The 18,986-nt window shown below is 45.6% G+C and overlaps 3 protein-coding genes across 12 annotated transcripts in view; 1 reads left to right on the forward strand and 2 right to left on the reverse strand.

Moving 5' to 3' along the window:
* Positions 1-4,063: 4,063 nt before the first annotated feature.
* Positions 4,064-8,919, reverse strand: LOC149307960 (G1/S-specific cyclin-D3-like). The gene is made up of 5 exons (XM_089536970.1): positions 8,593-8,919; positions 6,142-6,357; positions 5,661-5,820; positions 5,286-5,428; positions 4,064-4,580 (listed from the first exon to the last, which is right to left on the reverse strand). The coding sequence occupies exons 1-5, from the start codon at positions 8,836-8,838 to the stop codon at positions 4,503-4,505; spliced, it is 843 nt and encodes a 280-aa protein (XP_089393096.1). The 5' UTR covers positions 8,839-8,919; the 3' UTR covers positions 4,064-4,502.
* A 1,685-nt stretch (positions 8,920-10,604) lies between these two features.
* On the forward strand, positions 10,605-17,220 carry DYNC2I2 (dynein 2 intermediate chain 2). 2 transcript variants are annotated; one of them, XM_089534763.1, is made up of 9 exons: positions 10,605-10,746; positions 11,574-11,837; positions 12,483-12,592; positions 13,097-13,254; positions 14,004-14,113; positions 14,734-14,898; positions 15,663-15,895; positions 16,440-16,597; positions 16,938-17,220. In XM_089534763.1, the coding sequence occupies exons 1-9, from the start codon at positions 10,669-10,671 to the stop codon at positions 17,174-17,176; spliced, it is 1,515 nt and encodes a 504-aa protein (XP_089390889.1). In that variant the 5' UTR covers positions 10,605-10,668; the 3' UTR covers positions 17,177-17,220. The 2 variants fall into 2 exon arrangements, with proteins under 2 accessions (XP_089390889.1, XP_089390890.1); XM_089534764.1 differs by lacking the exon at positions 10,605-10,746 and adding an exon at positions 11,429-11,476.
* A 216-nt stretch (positions 17,221-17,436) lies between these two features.
* Positions 17,437-18,986, reverse strand: part of SPTAN1 (spectrin alpha, non-erythrocytic 1) — a 47,085-nt gene continuing 45,535 nt past the window's right edge. For all 9 annotated transcript variants that reach the window (XM_089534755.1, XM_089534762.1, XM_089534759.1 and 6 more), the window contains 4 exons: positions 18,754-18,807; positions 18,370-18,516; positions 17,873-18,020; positions 17,437-17,782 (listed from right to left, as the gene is read on the reverse strand). In XM_089534755.1, coding sequence (XP_089390881.1) covers positions 17,657-17,782; positions 17,873-18,020; positions 18,370-18,516; positions 18,754-18,807 — 475 coding nt within the window. In that variant the 3' untranslated portion in view covers positions 17,437-17,656. The remainder of the gene's footprint in view (positions 17,783-17,872; positions 18,021-18,369; positions 18,517-18,753; positions 18,808-18,986) is intronic.

The raw sequence follows: 18,986 nt of genomic DNA on the forward strand, positions 1-18,986 counted from the left end.
TTAGTGGTGTCTGAGGACAGACAGACATATTCCCCCAGGACAGGCTGGCAGGGTCAGGGCCGAGTGTGTGTGTGAGAGTGCAATACAAGAAGAAATTACCACCATTAGCAAATCCCTCTATAGATTCCACATAGGAGGGACTGAAGATTTGGGAAGAAAATGGGGCAGCGGACACAAAATGGACAAGTTTGCTGCTCTCTTGCCGAACTGCTGCAAATGGACCTACGAGCTGGTTGGCATCCGGCCTTTATCCCTATTTTTGCCCCTCTGAGGTATTAAAATGTGGGAATGTGGCTGCATTGCGCAGACGGCCTTGCAGGAGGGCTGACTACTTGCAAGAGCAAAACATCAGAGCAGGTGTTGCCTTGGGCTCTGTGCCCAGAATGACCCAGCAAGATCTGCAGCCTGTGCCAAGTTACCACTCCTCTGATTGGAACGGTATTCTCTGCATGACCCCATTTTTACCCTCCATAGGCTTCAGAGGTAGACCCCCAGCCTTCCTCCAGTGAAGGGGGTCTTTTCCTTCCCCCTCTGGCACGAGACGCGGCATGGGTCCAGTTCCCCTTGTACTTTCTAATCTTCCATGCTGAAGTTAGAATGCCTTTGCTATGATTCAAGGCATTGTCCCCCAGATAATGCTGCCAGTCAGTGCTGACAACAGGGAGCTAGGCAGACCCATGTTCTGACTCAGTAGAAGGCATCTTCTCTAAACTCCCATTCTCCAAGATCACTTTTCCAGGCTTTGCAGATCCACATCTGGAAGAGAGGAGGTATCTCTGCACTTAAGACTTCTGCTTTGCCAAGTTCAAGGGGTGTTGTTTGGAGGAGTCGGGGACACACACATCAAAGGCCTTCCTGCCTGCGAATGGCAGTATTCCCCCAGCGAAGGTATGCTCCAGCTGGACAAGAGAAAATCCCCACCAAGCAAAAGAGATGAGCGGGTGCGGAGAAAGCAAAGGGGGAGAAGAGAGAAGGAATCCAGCCCCTGCTCCCCAGGCAATGGAGGCTGGCTGGCTGGCTGGCATCCCAGGGCTAAGGATGTGGTCTCTGAGTCAAGCTGCTTTGGATAATGTCCATACCTCTCAAATGGCCGGAACTGTCAGGAGCATTTGTGTCTTTGAAGAAGGCATGCAGAAGGGGAAAGTAGAGGAGGAGGAGGAGGAGGAGGAGGAGGAGACACGGAGGTATTTGTAATGCAAACGAGCATTCGGGTCACCCTTGGTTTTATTAAAGCAAGAAGGTGTTTTTGCTTCTGCGTGGTGGAGAAAGGGGTTCTTGCATTTAAGCAGATCTCAGAACCGTTCTCTTTTGGACCACAGGGCTACTGGCTGGGAATTTCTCGTGTTGCATTTCAAAATTAAACTATGATAAGCTCTAGATTTCATGTCAACATTCTCCACAATTTCTCATTCATCGGGGCTCATTGTTAGTACAGTTGGCCCTCCACATTTGCGTCTTTGACTTTTGTGGCTTTAATATCTAGGTCCTCCAGTGCAACTCTGCCAGAAGTTGCCCAGAGTCACACCAGAGGAACTTGAGATTCCACTTCTCTATCTATTTGTGGGTCATCCAGTCCAATTACAGGGTCAACCTCTGCCAAATGTTGGCCATAGAGTTGCACTGGAGAATCTAGAGATTCCTAGAGTGATGGTCTCTCAGATTAAAAAAGTGGTGTTTTATGAATGTTTTTTCCCTTTCACGGAGCCCTGCTGTGCCCCTAACCCCAGCCAATGGGGAGGGCCCATAGTAACTGCAATGGAAGCATTTTTCTCATTTTTGTTGGCTGTGCTGTGCTACTAATGCTAAAAGCAGCTACAACTGCAACTTTTGGCAACCGGGTGCCGTCTTGCATCTTCTACGTGTCTATTCCAAGGAGGGCAATTGTTAACTACAACATAAATGGTGTCAGGGGCACATTTGGAGACATTTCTGCAAAGCAGTTTTCTCATTCTTGCTTGACAGAGTGAGGCAGATGCTCAGGCAGCAGATGATGAGTGATTTGGAAGAGAGATCTGTATGCCAAGCCTGAACCGGGCATTTGCCTTCGAATATAGTCAAGGGTGCTCTTCCATCCCTGGTGCTGAAGTAAGGTTCAATTGCCAGCCCAGTCTGCTTTGGTACATCTTGTTCTTTGCCTCAGGCTGCAAAATACCTTGGACTGGCGCTGCCTGCTTCCCAGCGGCATGTGCTCCGTAGCGTCCCTCTTCCTCCCTTCCTCGTGACCAATGTCCAAACCAAGACAAAGGCTGGCGCCCTGGCCCTCCAAACTCCTGCTCCCCCTTGAGCCAGAGGATTGCAGATAAAACCTCGGCTTTGTTTGGCTGCTTCCAGAAAAAGTTTGCAAGGGAGACTCCATTTCTTTTAGCCCAGAAGGGAGAAATTTGACTTTGGGTTCATGGGAAAGCTTCTCCCTTTGGGACTTGGCAAGGCAGAAGTGCTGGAGCCTGGAGTTGTGTGGGTCTCACGTCTCGTGGAAGCCAAAGGCAAGCGTCTCTACATGGGAAATGCTTTTTGGTCTGAGGCAAAATCTCACCCTGAGATTCCCAGATCTGACTGGTGACACCAAGACCTACTGTTGTTTATGAATACACATTGCACACGTGGAGACTTGGATAGGTGTGACCAAGCAATATCACAGCGTGGTCGAGATGACAAAGGTTATTAATGAGGAGAAAAATTAATGAGGAAATAAGGAGTAGAATCATGCCCTTCTCTGTAGACTGTAGGCAAACCACTGCACCCTCTCCCAGCTTTTGCAGCTTTCCCATAGGTTTTCATTCATGAAATTTTGGAAGGTATGCAATTCTTGAGCACGCAGATCCAGGTGGGTCCTTGAGCTCAGGTGTTGGCCCCTGTTTCTTATCAGCATCCTCTGATGCTCCGCTTGAAGGAACCATGGGAGCCCTGCCTTGAAGCAGGCAAGCCTTGGCTCCCAGCCTGTCCACATCTGTTTCTGATTCTCTCTCTCTCTCTCTCTCTCTGTGGCTGCTGGCAACTGTTTATTTATGGAAGCGGCATTTCCCCTGGGAAATAGGGTCTAATACCGTGGAACATCTTCAGTTACAGAGGGGAAAATAAACAAGTTTGCTCTTGCCGGGCTTTGGCTGGGTTGGTCTTGGGCTGGAGAGGCTGGCCACCATCCTCTCCAGGGTGAAAGGGCTGGGATATCTACAAAGCTAGCAGAAAGTGGAAGAGGAGGAGAGGCTTGCTTTGATTCAGCCTGGAATCAACCCTCTGCAGCCTTGGGCATCGATGGACGCTAATCTGAGCCCCAGAGGGCAATTTGGCCAGCCTTTGGGAACATGGAGTCTCTTCTGAGCGAGGAAACTGTGGCCTACGAGCCCCGGAGAAGACGTGAGCTAATTCAGATGCAAAAATGCCTTGCAAACAAGTCACAGTGTGCCCTGAGGAGGGGAGTGTGTGACATTACTCTCTCCGGGGTCAGCCACAAATGACCTCTTGCCATTTGACTGGCTTTGCACAGTGGAGAAGCTGTTTAGCTCTGCTCCTGTTACTGTGACAAAACTGACGCTCTCTCAGGTCTCATTCACACTGCAAAAATAATCTGGGATGAATCCTTGCTGTTCACACATGTCCCAAATGCACTTTTGGAGGGGCTGGCAAACCCCCCACTTAAGCCAGAATATTTGATACCATTCCCCCCCCCCCAAGTTTTCCTGAAAGATCTAAATTGATCCACATCATCATCAGTGTGAATATGCTTTCTAATCAATTCGGATCGCTCTGTATCCTGCAACTTGAATAGGATAGGAGTTAACTGCAATCGATGTCCTAGCTCAGTTTTCCTTTATAACTCCTATGCAGTAGATCCAGTGACCAGGCATGATGGGAGCTGTCTTAAGAAAAAGAGGCGCCAGGATCAGAACATCTAATCTAAAATCCCTGCCAACATCTGGAGGGTGCAATCTGGACCATTGCTTTTAATGCTCCTTTAAACCAACCATGCCCTTTCGCTGCCGCCTGGTGGAGAAACCAGACAAGGGTTTGGGGCCAATCTTTCCAATTCTAGCAAACACAACACACTTGCTGTAAGGGTCAGACTTATTTATTTCAAAAACAGTTTCAGCATCTTTCAGGGGGAAAACTCTCTCAAGGCGGATTAAATCAAAGGACATATTTTAAATATACAGTAAAGGAAATATTACATTCAAAACACAGTAATGTCATCCTGGATTGAACAGAATGATAATGCTTAACAGTTGAAAGCGAATTTGCAATGAATGGTATGGATTGTATTGGTTAGTCCCAACTCAAGTAGATGGATGGTTTTTGAGAACATCTAGTGGCCTTCCCTAACCTGAATGGTTTTGAACTACAGTTCCTGCCATCTTTAGCCTTGCTGGGCATGCTGGCTGGGGGTTATGGGAATTGTAGTCTAACAGTTCTGGAGAGTGGGAAGGAATTTGAAATTCCCGATTTTGGTCCATGATGTTTGGTCAGACCAATTTCCTAGCCATCTCAGAGGTCAACTCGGGTTCTTGTTACGGACAAGAAATTTGTTTCAGGTTCTTTGCTACAGCTGCTGCTTCAATGGTGTCCTGACAAATTTTTAGGCAGTCCTGAGAAAGAGAGAGAGAGGGCAAGAATTAAATAAAATGGTTTTAATTCTGCATTGAATTCGGATGGTGCCTTTGCCATTCTGTCACTGGTCTTGTGGTGAATCTGCTTCAGGTTGTTATTATTATTTTCTTATATCCGGACTTTCTCCCAATATAGGGACTCAAGGCGGCAAACAGCAAATTAAAACAATACAATCTAATTAGAACATTAAAGGTGTTATTGAATGTGTGGAACCTATTTTGGGGAGATTCAGCAATCTGGATAGTTCAGACTAGAACTTGGAGTGGATTCACAGCCTCACCAACATAGCGGTTAGTGCTGATCTTACTGAGCTCACTGTATCAATGGGCATAAGTTAAGTTTTTACATTCCTATTTAGTTCAGCTCTTAATTCGAAGTCAAGAGGACTGGAATCTTACTTTTAAGGACACTAACTCAGAGGCAGAGCGCCTACTTTGCAGTCAGGAGACCCTCCTAGGGTACAGTTCCTAGGAAAGCTGGGGGAAAGACCCATGCTTAAACACCCAGAAAGCTGCTGTCACTCTGTGCCAACTGCACTGGGCGAGATGGACCAGTGATCCGGCTCAATATTAGAAAACAGCACTAATTCAGACCAGCTTGGAAGCATTTAAAACACCAGCTGGATGTTGGGACATCTCCCATTTCCCAACTCTACCTCCTATTGTATGGTGCGTCTGACTCACCACTTTGGCGCCAATGATGCCAGCCAGCAGTTCTGTAATCACATCACTGGAAAAGAGGTCCGACGGGGCGGAGAAGCCAGGGGCTGCCACTGCGATGCTGCCCGCGGCGATCAGGGACGGCAGGTACAAGATGAAGGTGCAATCTGCCAATGCCGAGGAAGAGAGAGAAAATAAAACAAGAACCCAAAAGAAGTTCACATGCTTGCATGCAGTAAAATCGTGATAGGAAAATGTTGGTCTTTTAGACCAGAGCTTGGGAAAGTGACCCCTTTTTGGATTACAAACCCCCAAAAGGTCAACTCCCAGAGGTCAAGACTGGGCCTGGAAAGCTGTTCTGAGTTCAGTAAAGCCCACTCCATACAACGCAAGCCATACCTGTAGCGCACAGCGCAATGAGTGTCTGTGCGTGTTTCTTGACCGTGTCCACCTTCTGCGGGGGGAATGGGAGCTGATGGAGAATATAATCCAGAAAGTCATTTGGGATCACCGACAGCAGGTCCCACTTGAGGCTCCTGAGGACTAAGCATTCCCATTCCTACATTGGGGCACCGGGAAGAGAAGACAGGTATGCTTCAGGTTTACAAACTGTAGGCACATTCTTTTATTTCTTTAATCAAATTATTGGGTGCCAGAGGCAGAACTGGCATGGAAAGAGTAAGGATAGCTTCCTACACCACAAAAAAAGAGAGTAGTTCAACATGTTTCAGCCAAGTTTTTATTCAAACCCACGAAACCATGGTGCACTGGAGAAATGAGGTCCACATCACAGCCCCAGAAAGGCCAGATCTGGCTTCAGAGCAGAGGTTCCCTGCCTCCGGTGAAAACAGGGGTAAAAACAGAGGCAAAACCAGCTTACCCGAACTTGGCGTGGTGTGACAGAGTTGTCCGTGTAAATGCAGAGTTTCTCCACCGTCAAAGGCACCGTCTCTCGCAGTTTGGAGGCTAGGAGCATACAGACCGTCCCCAGAAGCTGCAGCCAGTTTTTCAGTGTGGGGACACAAGCCAGGTAGCGATCCACATAGTTCATGGCCAAGGGGAAAACCTCCTCTTCGCATTTCTGCTCCTCACACACCTACAAAAACCCACAAAGGAGAGCGTGTTTAGAAATCCGCTAGTAAGGTCTTGGTTAAAAGGGCGAAGAAAGACACAGAAGCTAAACGGAGGCTCTAGGAATCGAAGCTGTTTCCTTTGTAAACCTGTGTAAGAAACTGAACCACACGACTTACTGATAAAACGCAGGGAGGTAGGGTGAAGCCGCTGCCTTGGCTTGCCAATATGAAGTGTCACAAATGGGCAGCAAATAGGGGTTTATTTATTTTGTTGTTGTGTGCCTTCAAGTTGTTTTTGACTTAGGCCACCCAAGACTTAGACTTATCATAGGGTTTTCTTGGCAAAATATGTTCTTCCTCTGAGGCTGAGAGTATGTGACTTGCCCAAAGTCACCCAGTGGATTTCCATGGCCGAGCGTGGATTCGAACCGTGGTCCTGAGTTATAGTCCAGCGTTCAAACCACAATGCCATGCTGGCTCTTCCTTACTGTAAAAAGGGGGAGAAGTGCCTAGTGGGTTTTCTGTTTTCTGCCGCCTGTGACACATTGTTTTGGATAAATGCCTGTGGGGAAGGGGACACCTCTCCCGCCTCAGGCAGGAAAATGTTTGGGGCCTTGTAAAACTGAGGTACTTCCCCAATATATATATTGGGGGGTGGGGAGGAATATTGTAGGAAAACTGAATATTGACCAGTAGTAGACCATAGCAGAGGAACCCATTATAGACACATATAACAGCTCTTGCAACTTCAGGACCATCCCTGCTCACCCCTGGCTGGGCATATGGAGAGAAGAGTGTGGCTAGTAATGGAGCAGGCTTTTCCCTTTACACCTCAAGAGCGAAAACTGAAGCTTCTTTATAGCTAGTGAGTACATTGTGCAAAATTCTGCTCTTGACTCTGCAAGAAGGCTGGGGTTTGGTTCCAGGACCAAAAGCCATGGATCCTCAAGTCCCATTAAAGACAACGGGGGAATAAAATGGAGTCCTTTAGATGAAATAGTTTGCTTCCTGGAATTTATATATATTTAAAAAATATTTTCAAGCCAAGGATCCATGTAGACTGAATAAATCTAAAATAGGAGTGCGTTCTTCATTTTTAAACTGGGTGTAGTTTTTGGTGCTTTTATTACTGAGTTTATTTGCTGTCCTTTTTAAACAGTTGCTTTTTGGTTTCACTGGAAAACAAACAAACAATACTAACAATCATTAGAACAACATTGATCTTATTTTACATTTTGCATTTCCATAACAGCCTTTGCACAAGGTATTACAATTATTCTGGCTATAAACTTTTCGCTAGCCTTATAATTACAAGAAAAATGACACGAATTCAGTTTAGAGATACACATTTCGTATACAAGCATACCCTATCCATACTATATATAACCTCCATTTTGTTTAGAAATATATATATTTAGTATACAAATATAGCCTATCCATACTGTATAAATCACTAGAATAACATTTATATTCTTTAATATTTTGCAGAATATTCTTTGCACAATTATTCTAGCTCTACCCTTTTCACAAACCTTGCAATTACATGAAAAACTACATGTATTTAGAGATATATATCTTTAATATAAAACCATACCATATCCACACTATATAACCTTTCCACTATCTTTATAATTGCATGAAAAATAACGTCTATTTAGTGTGTGTGTGTATAGTATAGAAACATAGCATTTCTATATTACAGTGGGCCCTTGGTATCTACTGGGATTTGGTTGCAGCTTGCAGTGGATCCCAAAATCCAAGGATGTTTCAGGTCCCATTAAATAGAACAGATAGTAAAATGGTGTCCCTTATATAAAATGGCCAAATCAAGGTTTGTTGTTTGAAATTTACAGTGTGTGTGTGTGTGTGTGTGTGTGTGTGTATGAGTTAAAGTACAAGACTTACCTTGACCTGTGGATAAGTTGACTCAGGGTTTTGGGGTCAATTTTTAAACCTAAATTTCTAGACTTATACATGAATATATACAGTAATATAAAGGTATTTTCAAGCCATGGATGCTTGAATAAAAAAATCCTTGGATACAGAGGGCTGAGAGTATATTAGTCTATGCAACTTTTTACTAAGTCTAATCTAGGCCACTTTTACGAAGGGTAAATCTTTGCACATCTGGTTCTTGTGGCCATGCCTTTGAGGTTATGACTGGGCTGCGCAACGGGGGAAATCTTAAATTGCGACAAGTTTTGGAAACCAGTCGGTTCCCAAGTTGAGGGTACCAAGTGAGGAGAGGTGTCACCGACCTCCAGCATCCAGAAGGCCAACGTCTCCCGCATCCAGGGCTGGATCTCGTCTTGAAGGCCATGGAAGTAGGAGGCCTGAGGCACGTAGCGGCCTTCCTGGCTCAGAAGGTTGCGCAGGACGCATGGGTCGCGCAGCAAGGCCGGGTCCCTCTGGGCGCGCACCACCAGCACAGGGGTCTGGGGGGTCTCCTCGTCTTCCAGTTGGGATTCAGCATCGGCCAAGTGAGAGGAGGCTTGGAAGAGCATCACTGGAAGGAGAGGAGGAGAAAACTGGAGACCTCAACATCCAGAGGGCCCCTGGAGAAAGAACATCAGACCCAGGCCTTCAGGTGGACCCCCACCTTGGAAGCCAACTCCCTGGGACTGATTTCCACCAGGCATGTCCAAATTTAGGACTTCCCTCTCTGGTCCAGTCCAAAACTGATCTCAAAAGGCATAACAACAAGAAATAAATGTCCAAATGTTTACCATTAGTAAAGCTGCATAGGTTTGTAGTGTCCACATGACATAGAGTAAGTGCCTGGTCTTTAGGGTTGCCATAACTGTCAACCTCCAAACGTGAAAAAATGTAGGGCAAATGTAGGACGAAATTTACCCCCAAATGTAGGACTGCTGCTCCAGAGAACAGGACCCAATGGAGCAATGGATGCAAGCTGCAGGAAAAGAGATTTCACCTCAACATTAGGAGGAACTTCCTGAGAGTAAGGGCTGTTAGTCTGGAAAGTGATGGAGCCTCCTTCTTTGGAGGTCTTTAAGCAGAGGCTGGATGGCCTTGTGTTGGGGTGCTTTGATTGAGAGTTCCTGCATGGCAGAAGAAGGGGGTTGGACTGGATGGCCCTTGCGGTCTCTTCCAACTCTATGATTCTGATTCTATATACATATGTACACATATAATTTTGTACATATATATATATACACACACACACACACACACACTGGTAAAAACACTTGTAAGAACAGGGTTGGTGACTTGAATGTCTGTGTTAGGGGCCTTGGAGGACAGTTCCCATCATCCTCACAAGGCACAGCATGTGGGGGGTGGTTCTGGAAGACACTTCCCATCATCCCCAGACCATGCAGAGGTTGGGGGAGGTCTCCCTGCAGCCTGTCTGCGCCCTTGGCCCCCTCAAGCCCCTCTCTGGAAATTCCCAGAATGCTCGAGCCCTCCTCCAGGGCCAAGGGCATGTGGGCTGTTGGGGGTGATGGGAGTTGTAGTCCCAAACTCAGTCGCTGCACTCACTGAGGGCGCCACCCCTTTCGCTGCATGGCTCTCGGGCGCCCTCCTGTGGCCAGCATTGGGAGGTGTGCTTGAATGCAGCCACCGGAGGGCGCCCGAGAGCCAGGAATAATGAGTCCCTCGGAGCCTAGTCCCGACTCCGTTGCGATGCAGCCATGGCTACAATGGTCTCTATCCTTGGCAAGCGTCTTAATTTGGCTATCCTCTGAGGCTGAGAGAGTGTGACTTTACTAAGGTCACCCAGTGGGTTTTTACCATGGCCGAGCCAGGATTCGAACCCTGGTCTCTTAAGGTCACACAGCCCGAAGCTCAAACCAAGGTTGGCTAGCCAAAAAACCCACAAACTGCACATAAATCTGGCTTCTTTATCAGACAAAGGTGTTAATTAGTTATTTATTCCTTTAAAATTCATATTGCGGAGAAGCTTTTAGTATGTATTTTGTGTATTTTGGTTGGTCCTATAAAGGTATTCCAATGCAATGCAATTTCTGTAAGTTTTTTATTATTCTGTGCTGGCCGTGTGCCGTAATAATAAACTATTATGAAGGGCATTCCTCTTGTACTGAGTCTCAAACTTTGGCCCTTTTGGACTTCAGCTCCCAGAAGCCCCAGCCGGCTTGGCTAACGGTGAGGAATGATGGGAGCTGAAGTCCAAACTACCTGGAAGAGGCGGGCCAGAGGGCGGAGGGAATGCCAGTTCCAAGCGCGCGCCCTTAGACAAAATGGCCGCTGCGGCGTCGCTCTGCTGTGACGCAACCCGGAAGCGGCTAGGCCCTGGTTGCTATGGCAACGGCGAGGCCTAGTCCAGGGCCCCTCGCTTTTGAAGCCTGTTTCGTGCCATGTTTGGGGACTCTGCGGCCCACGGGGTCCACGTCGAGTCGGTCTGGAGGAGGAACCAGGGCGCCCGCTGCCAGGAGGTGAGGATTCTGGGAGTTGTAGTCCAAAGGAAACAGCCCCAAAGAGCCTCTTGTGGTGGCTCTTGTCCTTTATTTAACGCCAGCCATGGACGTTGTTTGGCGCATCTCAGATACAATCTACAATTTAAGACTCTTTAGGCAGTGCAGATGACCGAATATGCTAAAGCAGTGCTTCCCAGGATTCCTTATCCTTGGCCAAATTGCAAGGGCTTCTGGGAGCTGAAATCCAAAACGCATCATTGGAGGACCAAAGTTTGGGAAACACTGTGCTAAAAAGATATAAGGTGCGAATCAGACTGCAGAAATAATCCGGTTTGAGACCGCTTTAACGGCATTGCCTGGATGCTAGGGCATCCTGGGAGTTGTAGTTTGTTGTGGGGCCAGAGCTCTCTGACAGAGATTCTGGGGATTGTAGTTTTGTGAGACGTTTAGCCTTCTCTGGTGCCACAATAAACTACAGTTCCCAGGATGCCCTAGCATTGAGCCCGGGCAGTTAAAGTGGTGTCAAACTGGATTGTTTCTGCAGTGTGGATGCAGCATAAATGCTTAAAAGACATATCATTGTCCAGTCTGGCAGTCCCCAGAGGGCCATGGGGCAGAAAACTGCCCCCCCGCATGCTGTGTAAAGGCACAGTAGATGAATGGCTGTCTGGTATTCTGTAAGTTCCAGAATCTGAGCTGAGTCTTGTTTGACTAAATGAAGGCGGTTATGATGGAACTGGTGCATGCAGTGAGTTCTGAATCTGCGCTGAATGTCTCAGACAGGCTCCTTCTTGGATTCTTGTTTGAACTGACAAGCCCCGCTTTTTCTTTCTTTTTGTCAACAGAGGAGCACCCAAACTGGGGTGATCTCCACAGCGGAAGCCGTAACCCAGTCCCATGGCTGCCAGGACGCGGGGGTCCAGACAGACACAGGTGACGCGGAGGCTCCGCTACAGCCGGGTCTTTCCTCCTCAGGGCTGGTCGATTACAGTGGTCTGCGCGCCTTCCTGCAGCGGGTAGAGGAGCTGGTGATCAGGGAGCTTGACAAAAACTGGAAGAGCCATGCCTTCGATGGCTTTGAGGTGAACTGGGCAGATCAGAACGAAACGGTAAGCCCTTGCGGGAGCCTGAATCGTGTTTATTAATGCTCAGTGACAGAGCCAGTGTGCTCTAGTGGTTTGAGTGTTGGATTATGACTCTGGGAGACCAGGCCTTGAATTCCCATTCAGCCACAGAAACCCACTGGATGATGACCCTTGGGAAAGTCACACGCTTTCTCAGCCCAAGAGGAAGGCAATGGCAAACCTCCTCTGAATAAATCTTGGCAAGAGAAGACTATGATAAGGTTGCCCTAAGTTGGAGCTAATGTGAAGACACATAGCAACAACAAATGCTCAATGAGTAAATATTGTGGATTGAGAGTAAAACACCTGCCTTTCCCTGCTAATTTCTGGGGTCTCTTTCTATTAAGAAAAATAGATTTTGGAGAGGAGACCATCCTTTGCTGCTGTGCTGAGTCCCAAATAGGGACCCTTCCATTTTTGAACTGACTCCATTGATGACTTGGCAATCCAAGGGAATCACATATATCTGGACTCTAATGTTTGAGAATATGTTGGTGACTCTTGCTTTCCAGTGACTTTAAGTCATAGCTCCACAAGGGCATTTTCCTTCTTCCCTTCAGCTGCAGCTGCTGGTTCTCTATATTCTTCCTTCTCTCTGTAGTATAATCTCTGTGTTTCTCTGTCTTGCAGGTCACTTGCTTGCACAGTTTATCATACCCTGAAGCTCAAGAACGCAAACTGCAGGTGACCAGTGTGTCCTGGAATGCCACTGGGGCGGTCATTGCTTGCTCATACGGCAGGTGAGTTGGCCACAAGAGCAGAGAATATCCCCTTTTCTGTTTCTGAATAAGCTGTAGTTTATTTTGCTAAAGATTTTAATCCAAGGTGGTCCTCACATTAAAAAAAGTGTAGTCAGTAAAAATAATAAAAGAGTAATCAACAGAAATAGTGCATTTAAATCGTATTATTTCAGCCTTGAAAGACCTGCTAGTTATTTTCCAGGCTCAATTCATGGTTTTGAATTTAATAGTTTAAGCCCTAAATGACTTGGGGTCTGGCAATCTATGGGGCCACCTGTCTCATTCGGAACCTCTTTGGTTGTTAAATTCTTCAACATAAGCCTTCTTGAGGGTACATCAGCCTAATGTGTCCCTCCAGACGACGTGAAGCTAAAATGTTTTCTAGACCTGGGAATGTTGGTGTGTTAAAAGTGGATATCCTAAGCATGCTGTCTTATAAATGGTTGGGGCATGCTGAACATAGTCTCTAGGTGGCACCTGCCTGATTTTCCTTTTTCATTCTAGACTGGATGATGGAGACTGGAGTGCAGAAAAATCTTACATCTGCACTTGGAATCTTGACCGAAGAGCTCTGAACCCCAAACATCCAGATCTAGTGGTGGAGATCCCCAGTGCTGTAATGTGTTTGGCTTTCCACCCTCTGCAGCCTTCCCTTATAGCAGGTAACCTGCTCTGCTTTTCCCTGTTCATTCAACATGTCTCTTCCTTGCATTTTGATCCCTTTCATTAGCAGAGCTGCCTTTACCTGGAGCAGCCTTAGTGCTTGAGCTAACCAGGAGTCACACAGCAATTGTCTCAAAGTTTCCTCTGTGTGTCCCAGGTGCCAGGTTGGGGAGGCTACCACTTTTGTATGACAGTAGCGTTTGTTTATTTATATTTATTCATTTATATGCCGCCTTTCTCCCCGAAAGGATTCCAAGGCAGCTTACAGATTTTAAAAACATTATAATAAATTTTGAAAAAGTTAAAAACATCTAAAAGCAATACATTACATTAAAAATATAACAAAAGGCAATACTCATGCTCAGTATAAAAACCACTGTCACATGCTTATGTTTTAAATGCTTGCTTATCGAAAGGCAAGCAGGGAGGGGGCCAGTCTATCCTCCCATGGGAATCAGTGTGATCAGCCACTGAGAAAGCTCTCTCTTGTGTCCTTACCAAGTGAGCCTGGGATGGTGGTGGGACTGAGAGAAAGCCTTCCCCTGACGATCTTAGTGTTCTGGCAGGTTTATAAGGGGAGATAGGTTCTTCAAGTAATTTGGACCTAAGCCGTATAGGGCTTTATAGGTATATAGAAGACTGGCACCTGTCAGACATGCTGTGTATAAAATGATGGGTAAGAACTGAGCATAGCTTTAAGGACATGGGACTTCATGTCATTTTATTAGGGGTGCTCTGTCCCTTCCAGGAGGCCTGTTCAATGGGGAGGTGCTGGTGTGGGACACCAGCAGACTGGAAGACCCTCTGCTCTGGAGGACAGGGATGACAGATGACACTCACACAGATCCAGTTTATCAGGTATGAGGGGAAGCTGCCATATCTTGGCACAGTTGTGATTTGTACAATTAGTCGTCTGAAACACGTTTTCCTCAACAGCAGATGGGGGAACTTTCTCTGGCTGGAAGAGGATGGTAAACGTCTTTCCCTTTTTAACCCAAAAGATTTTTGCTGGATGTCTAGAATTTACAATCACAGTTACAATTGTGCAACCTTGAGTTACACATTCATAACTGATTCATATTCACAATTTGAATTTCTGATGGAAGACCAAAACTAGGCTGTGTTTCCCCAAAAAACAGATTCTTGTCTTCACATATATCCTAGCATGGCAGTTTGAGCCGACAACTGAATTGACCACTTTACTGGCTTTATAACAAGCTCCTGTGAAGTGTTGCCTGGCATTTTTGTGGTACACCAGGAGTCTATAGAAAGGCTGGGATACTTGCAGTTCTCCTAATGATGTGGAATTTCAGTTCCCATCAGCCCTTGTCAGCCTGGGCAGTAGCAATGGATGATGGGAGTTCATCAACATCTGGAAAGCTACAGGGTCTCTAATTCTGGAAGGCATATATTGTGCTGCTTGCTCTATTTCTAAACACCTCTGACAAGAGAGACTTCACTTCTCTTTTCTGCATTAGGTTAGCTGGTTACAAGACTCAAAGCATGGCCACACCTTCCGTGTTCTGAGTGTCTCCACGGATGGGAAGATCCTGGTGTGGCAGGAGGACAGAGGCCTTCTCAAGCCCACAGATGGCTTTGCTTTTGTATTGCAGCAGATCCCCAGGAACACAAAATTGAAGAAGGTGAGCTTAAATGTGAAGTACTATGATCTCCCTTGAGATAAAGAGTTTTATCAGTCTTGCTTTGGATAAACCAGAGGTGTAGTCTCAGGCTTAGGGGCCAAATGCAGCACTTCTTGGGTCTTCCAGATGGCCATGTCCCCCTTCTTCAGGACATTATAAATATGTGGTTTCAAAGTGTTTGTAGATTCCGCCTCCTTTTCAAAGTTGAAAAACCTTTCTTAAGGTTCAGTGACTGGCAGTAAGAGCTTTAAGCTAAAATCTGATATTTTTGTCCTCTTTGACTTTGACCCCCACCTACCACTAGAATTTCCCCCCTCAAACATTTCTGAAACTGCTTCACCCTTGGTTGAGCGTTTCCCACATTTAAACTTACCAGTATTGAGTGAATACAGCGAAATATGTGTATCAGATTAAGATGAAGGATTAAATTTCCCGAGGAATGCATAACCAACAGAGGATACATCAGTGCATTGGAGAATTTGTGTCTGTCTGATTAGACAAAGAAAATAATAATTCTTAGAGCTCTGTTGCAGAAGCTCCTCTTTTTTTCCTTGCCAGTGCACCATTTTTGTGCTCCACAAATAGCCAATTTGTGGCTATTGTTTGAGGGCTTGTAATGCTAAATTTGGGTGTTCTGGAGAAAATGCAATGTAACTTGATAAATGAGCGATTCTTGGCAAATCTTCTAGTATCAGCAAGGTCTTTTATGGGGAAGGGGCAGACTGAATCCCACTGTGGCTTTAATTCCCTTTCTTCCTGGCCAGCAAGCAAGAGGAGACACAGCCGTGGGTGTGACCTCCCTCTCCTTCTCCCACTTTGAGCCCAGCACCTTTGTCGTTGGCACAGAAGGGGGCTACCTGCTCAAGTGCTCCACTGCAGTGGAGGCTATCGCTCTCCTACAGAAAGGCAGTTCCATCCCACTCAAGGCACCTGCTCAGTTTGTCTTCTCCCTCCACGGAGGACCCATCTACTGTGTGAGCTGCTCACCTTTCCACAGGTGAGTAGTGAACATGGCCTCATTGTAACACTTGTTGCAGCTTCCCAGAGCACTCCAACCCCCCGTCACCTTTGCCGCTGTCTCAGTCTGACTTCCCTCCTGCCAACCCTCTCAACAAAGCCATTTGCATAGCCTTCCCTTGAGAAAATGGGAGCAGTAATAATCTCCAGGATTCCCCGAACAACACTAATAACAAAACATGCATATGAACATATGATTCAGTTGGAATGAAGGGGGCGGATGTTTTATTTTCCCTTACCTGCTAAGCAGATGTCTATTTCTAGGAAACTGTCAGATTCTGGACATTTACTTCCATTTTAGAGTTCTTTCCATTATAGCGTTGGACAGTATCTTAGAAATTCTGTAATTTGTGCTCCCCACTGAATACTATTGAGCACAATTGTCTTTCTGCCCAACAGCTCTCATGTCACAGGACAACTTGACATTTAAGCTCTTATACAGAATTTAAAAACGCATCTCTGCAAACCCTGCCATTATGGTTTAAGGTTTTTGATCCTAATTTTGAACATTTGCTTATTTCTAGGAATCTGTTTTTGAGCGGTGGGACGGCTGGCCACGTTCATTTGCACTCCATGCTACAAGCTCAGCCCCTTGTTTCTCTTCAGTTGTCCAAGAAATATATTTTCAGTGTCAAGTGGTCTCCAGTGCGGCCCTTGGTTTTTGCAGCGGCTTCTGGTGACGGTAAGTACAGTTAGTTCTTGAAAGGGATTTGCACATTTAGAAAAACTTAAATCCCAGAAGTCTATCTTATCTCAAATAGTTGAGTTTGAAAAGGCTGTTATTTAATTACTTTTATAGCCTATCGTTAGGCTCTAATTTTAAAACCACCGAAATGTAGACAGTAGTAAAACCTGTTGAGAACCTGAGGGAACCTGGTTATAGCATAGTTTATCAGCTCAAAAGACTGCCACAAGTTTATTAGTGTTTTATCTATGCCACGCAGATTAGATTCTGGTGTTACCAATGTATGTTTTGTTGATGGAAGTGGACCAAGTTAACAAGTTGATGCTTTGTTTTCAAGGGGAATTGCACCTGTTTGACTTTGGGAAGAGCTCTCAGAAGCCATCTATTTCCATCACGCAGACTTCTGACCAGACCCCAGTTTACTGCTTAGAGTTCAACCACAAACAAGCCCAACTTCTGGCTGCTGGAGATGGCAGTGGGGTGGTGAAAATATGGCAGCTAAGTTCAGATTTCACAGAAGAGGGACCACGGGAAATGAACCATCTTGACCAACTGGCAAATGAGGTAACAGATTAATATGGACGGTAAATAAAAGGCTTGGCGTTATCTCAATTGTCTGTAACTATCTGTGTTCATAAGTTCCTTTTAGGTTGTCTCTCCTTTCCCTTATCCAGTATTAACTCTTAGTTCCCTAAGGCTAGAAGAGGCTGTTCAATGCTAGTTGAGATTTGTTGGACAATATATGTGTGCATTCCTCCAATGTTTCTTGCACATCATGAAACAGCTGGAATTGGTTTTATTTGGACCAATAAGTTTTATTGATGCACACTGAAACATTTCATTTGGACCAGTAAGTTTTATTGATGCACACTGCAACATTTCTTTATTATTGTTCCAGGTACTAAGGATAGAGTTTTAAGCTAAGCAGATTTAAGGTTACATCTGAAAGGCAACACTGATTATTTCTGAGCACAATGATGGACACATGCAGAGAGCTAAGAGGCAGAAGACAAGTGAGCGCATTCTCAGGATCCCGTACTGCTATAGTGCTAGAGATCAATTCACAAAGAGTGAGCGTGTAAATTCAATGTAGTCGTAAGCGGAGGGGAGTTCTCTGCCTTTGCTGTCCATGTACGGCTTCATGTGAGAGATGCAGTAGTCTGCCTGTTCCCGGGTCAGGTTCTGAAAGAAGAGAAGAGACAGACATGCAGTGAGAGAGGAAGTCTGTGCAATTAAAATGGCAGGTGAGAATGTAACAAGGTTGGCTCTTACTTGGTAGAGTTCCTCCTTGGTCACATAGGGTTTACCCTCAGAACTGAGAGCACGGAAAGCGCTTTCTATTTCCTCACTGGATTTCACATTCTCTGTCTCCCTGCTGATCATGAAAGCCATGTATTCTTGCAGTGAGACATGTCCATCCCTGTTAGATGAAGAAGCACAATATGAACTCAGGATGCTTTGCATCTACAACAATTAATAAGGTAGTACAAAACAACTTAATGCTGCAGGGAAAGGTATTTAGGTGAGATGCTCTCAGAACTGAACTGGGGAATCTTATCAGGGAAATTTCTTGGTCTGAATACAACAAACACCTTTCCAGATGGAAGCAAAATACAAATGGCTACAGTAGGAGTCATGAAGAGTGTTGTATTGTTTAAGTTATGCAATCAAGAAGATCCTTTAGAATTTCTTGCCATTAGGATTTCCTCTGTAAGTCTGTAACTGGGGAGACATTAGGACCTTGGGCAAGGATGCCAACCTGCACATACCTGTTAGGATCAACGGTATCAAGAATAGCCTCAAACTCTGGGTCTGGCTCTCCTTCTTCCACCATGGGCAAATCATAACCGAGGGAGCGCAGGCAGGACTTAAACTCCTGGTGATTCAGACGGCCAGATTTATCCTTGTCAAAGTGTCTGGAATTAGAAGACAACAAACCATTAAAACAAAACTACCCAGACAGATGTGAAGTCCAGAAAGTACAGTTTAAGTATTTTACAAATTTACAATACAGTTTGGTAACATACACTCGATAACTAGAGAACAGAAGTTACTATGACCCTCTGGCTCCTTCTAAATCATGGTCCTTGGGTTATTCAACCATTTTGTATGTCAGAAGTTATCATTCCCTGCTAAAGAACTTAGCAACTTACTTAAACATCATGCTGAATTCCTTGAGGGCTTCTTCAGTGACTCCGGTTGTGTTTCTAGAAGGAAGAAAAACACATTTAGTGAGACTCCGTTTGGCTAAGTCCGATTATGCCTATGGTAAAGGAGGACTATTAGATATGGTTCATTTACACACCTCCTCCTATTTGTGGAAACATTTGGCAGAAGATTAAGCTAAGTGTAAACTAACAGTCCATCTTGATAATTATCAGAAACC

Source organism: Sceloporus occidentalis, unplaced genomic scaffold (assembly GCF_023333645.1).
Source record: "Sceloporus occidentalis isolate IW3139 unplaced genomic scaffold, rSceOcc1.0.p SCAF_8, whole genome shotgun sequence".
In the NCBI taxonomy this organism is placed as follows: Eukaryota; Metazoa; Chordata; class Lepidosauria; order Squamata; family Phrynosomatidae; genus Sceloporus; species Sceloporus occidentalis.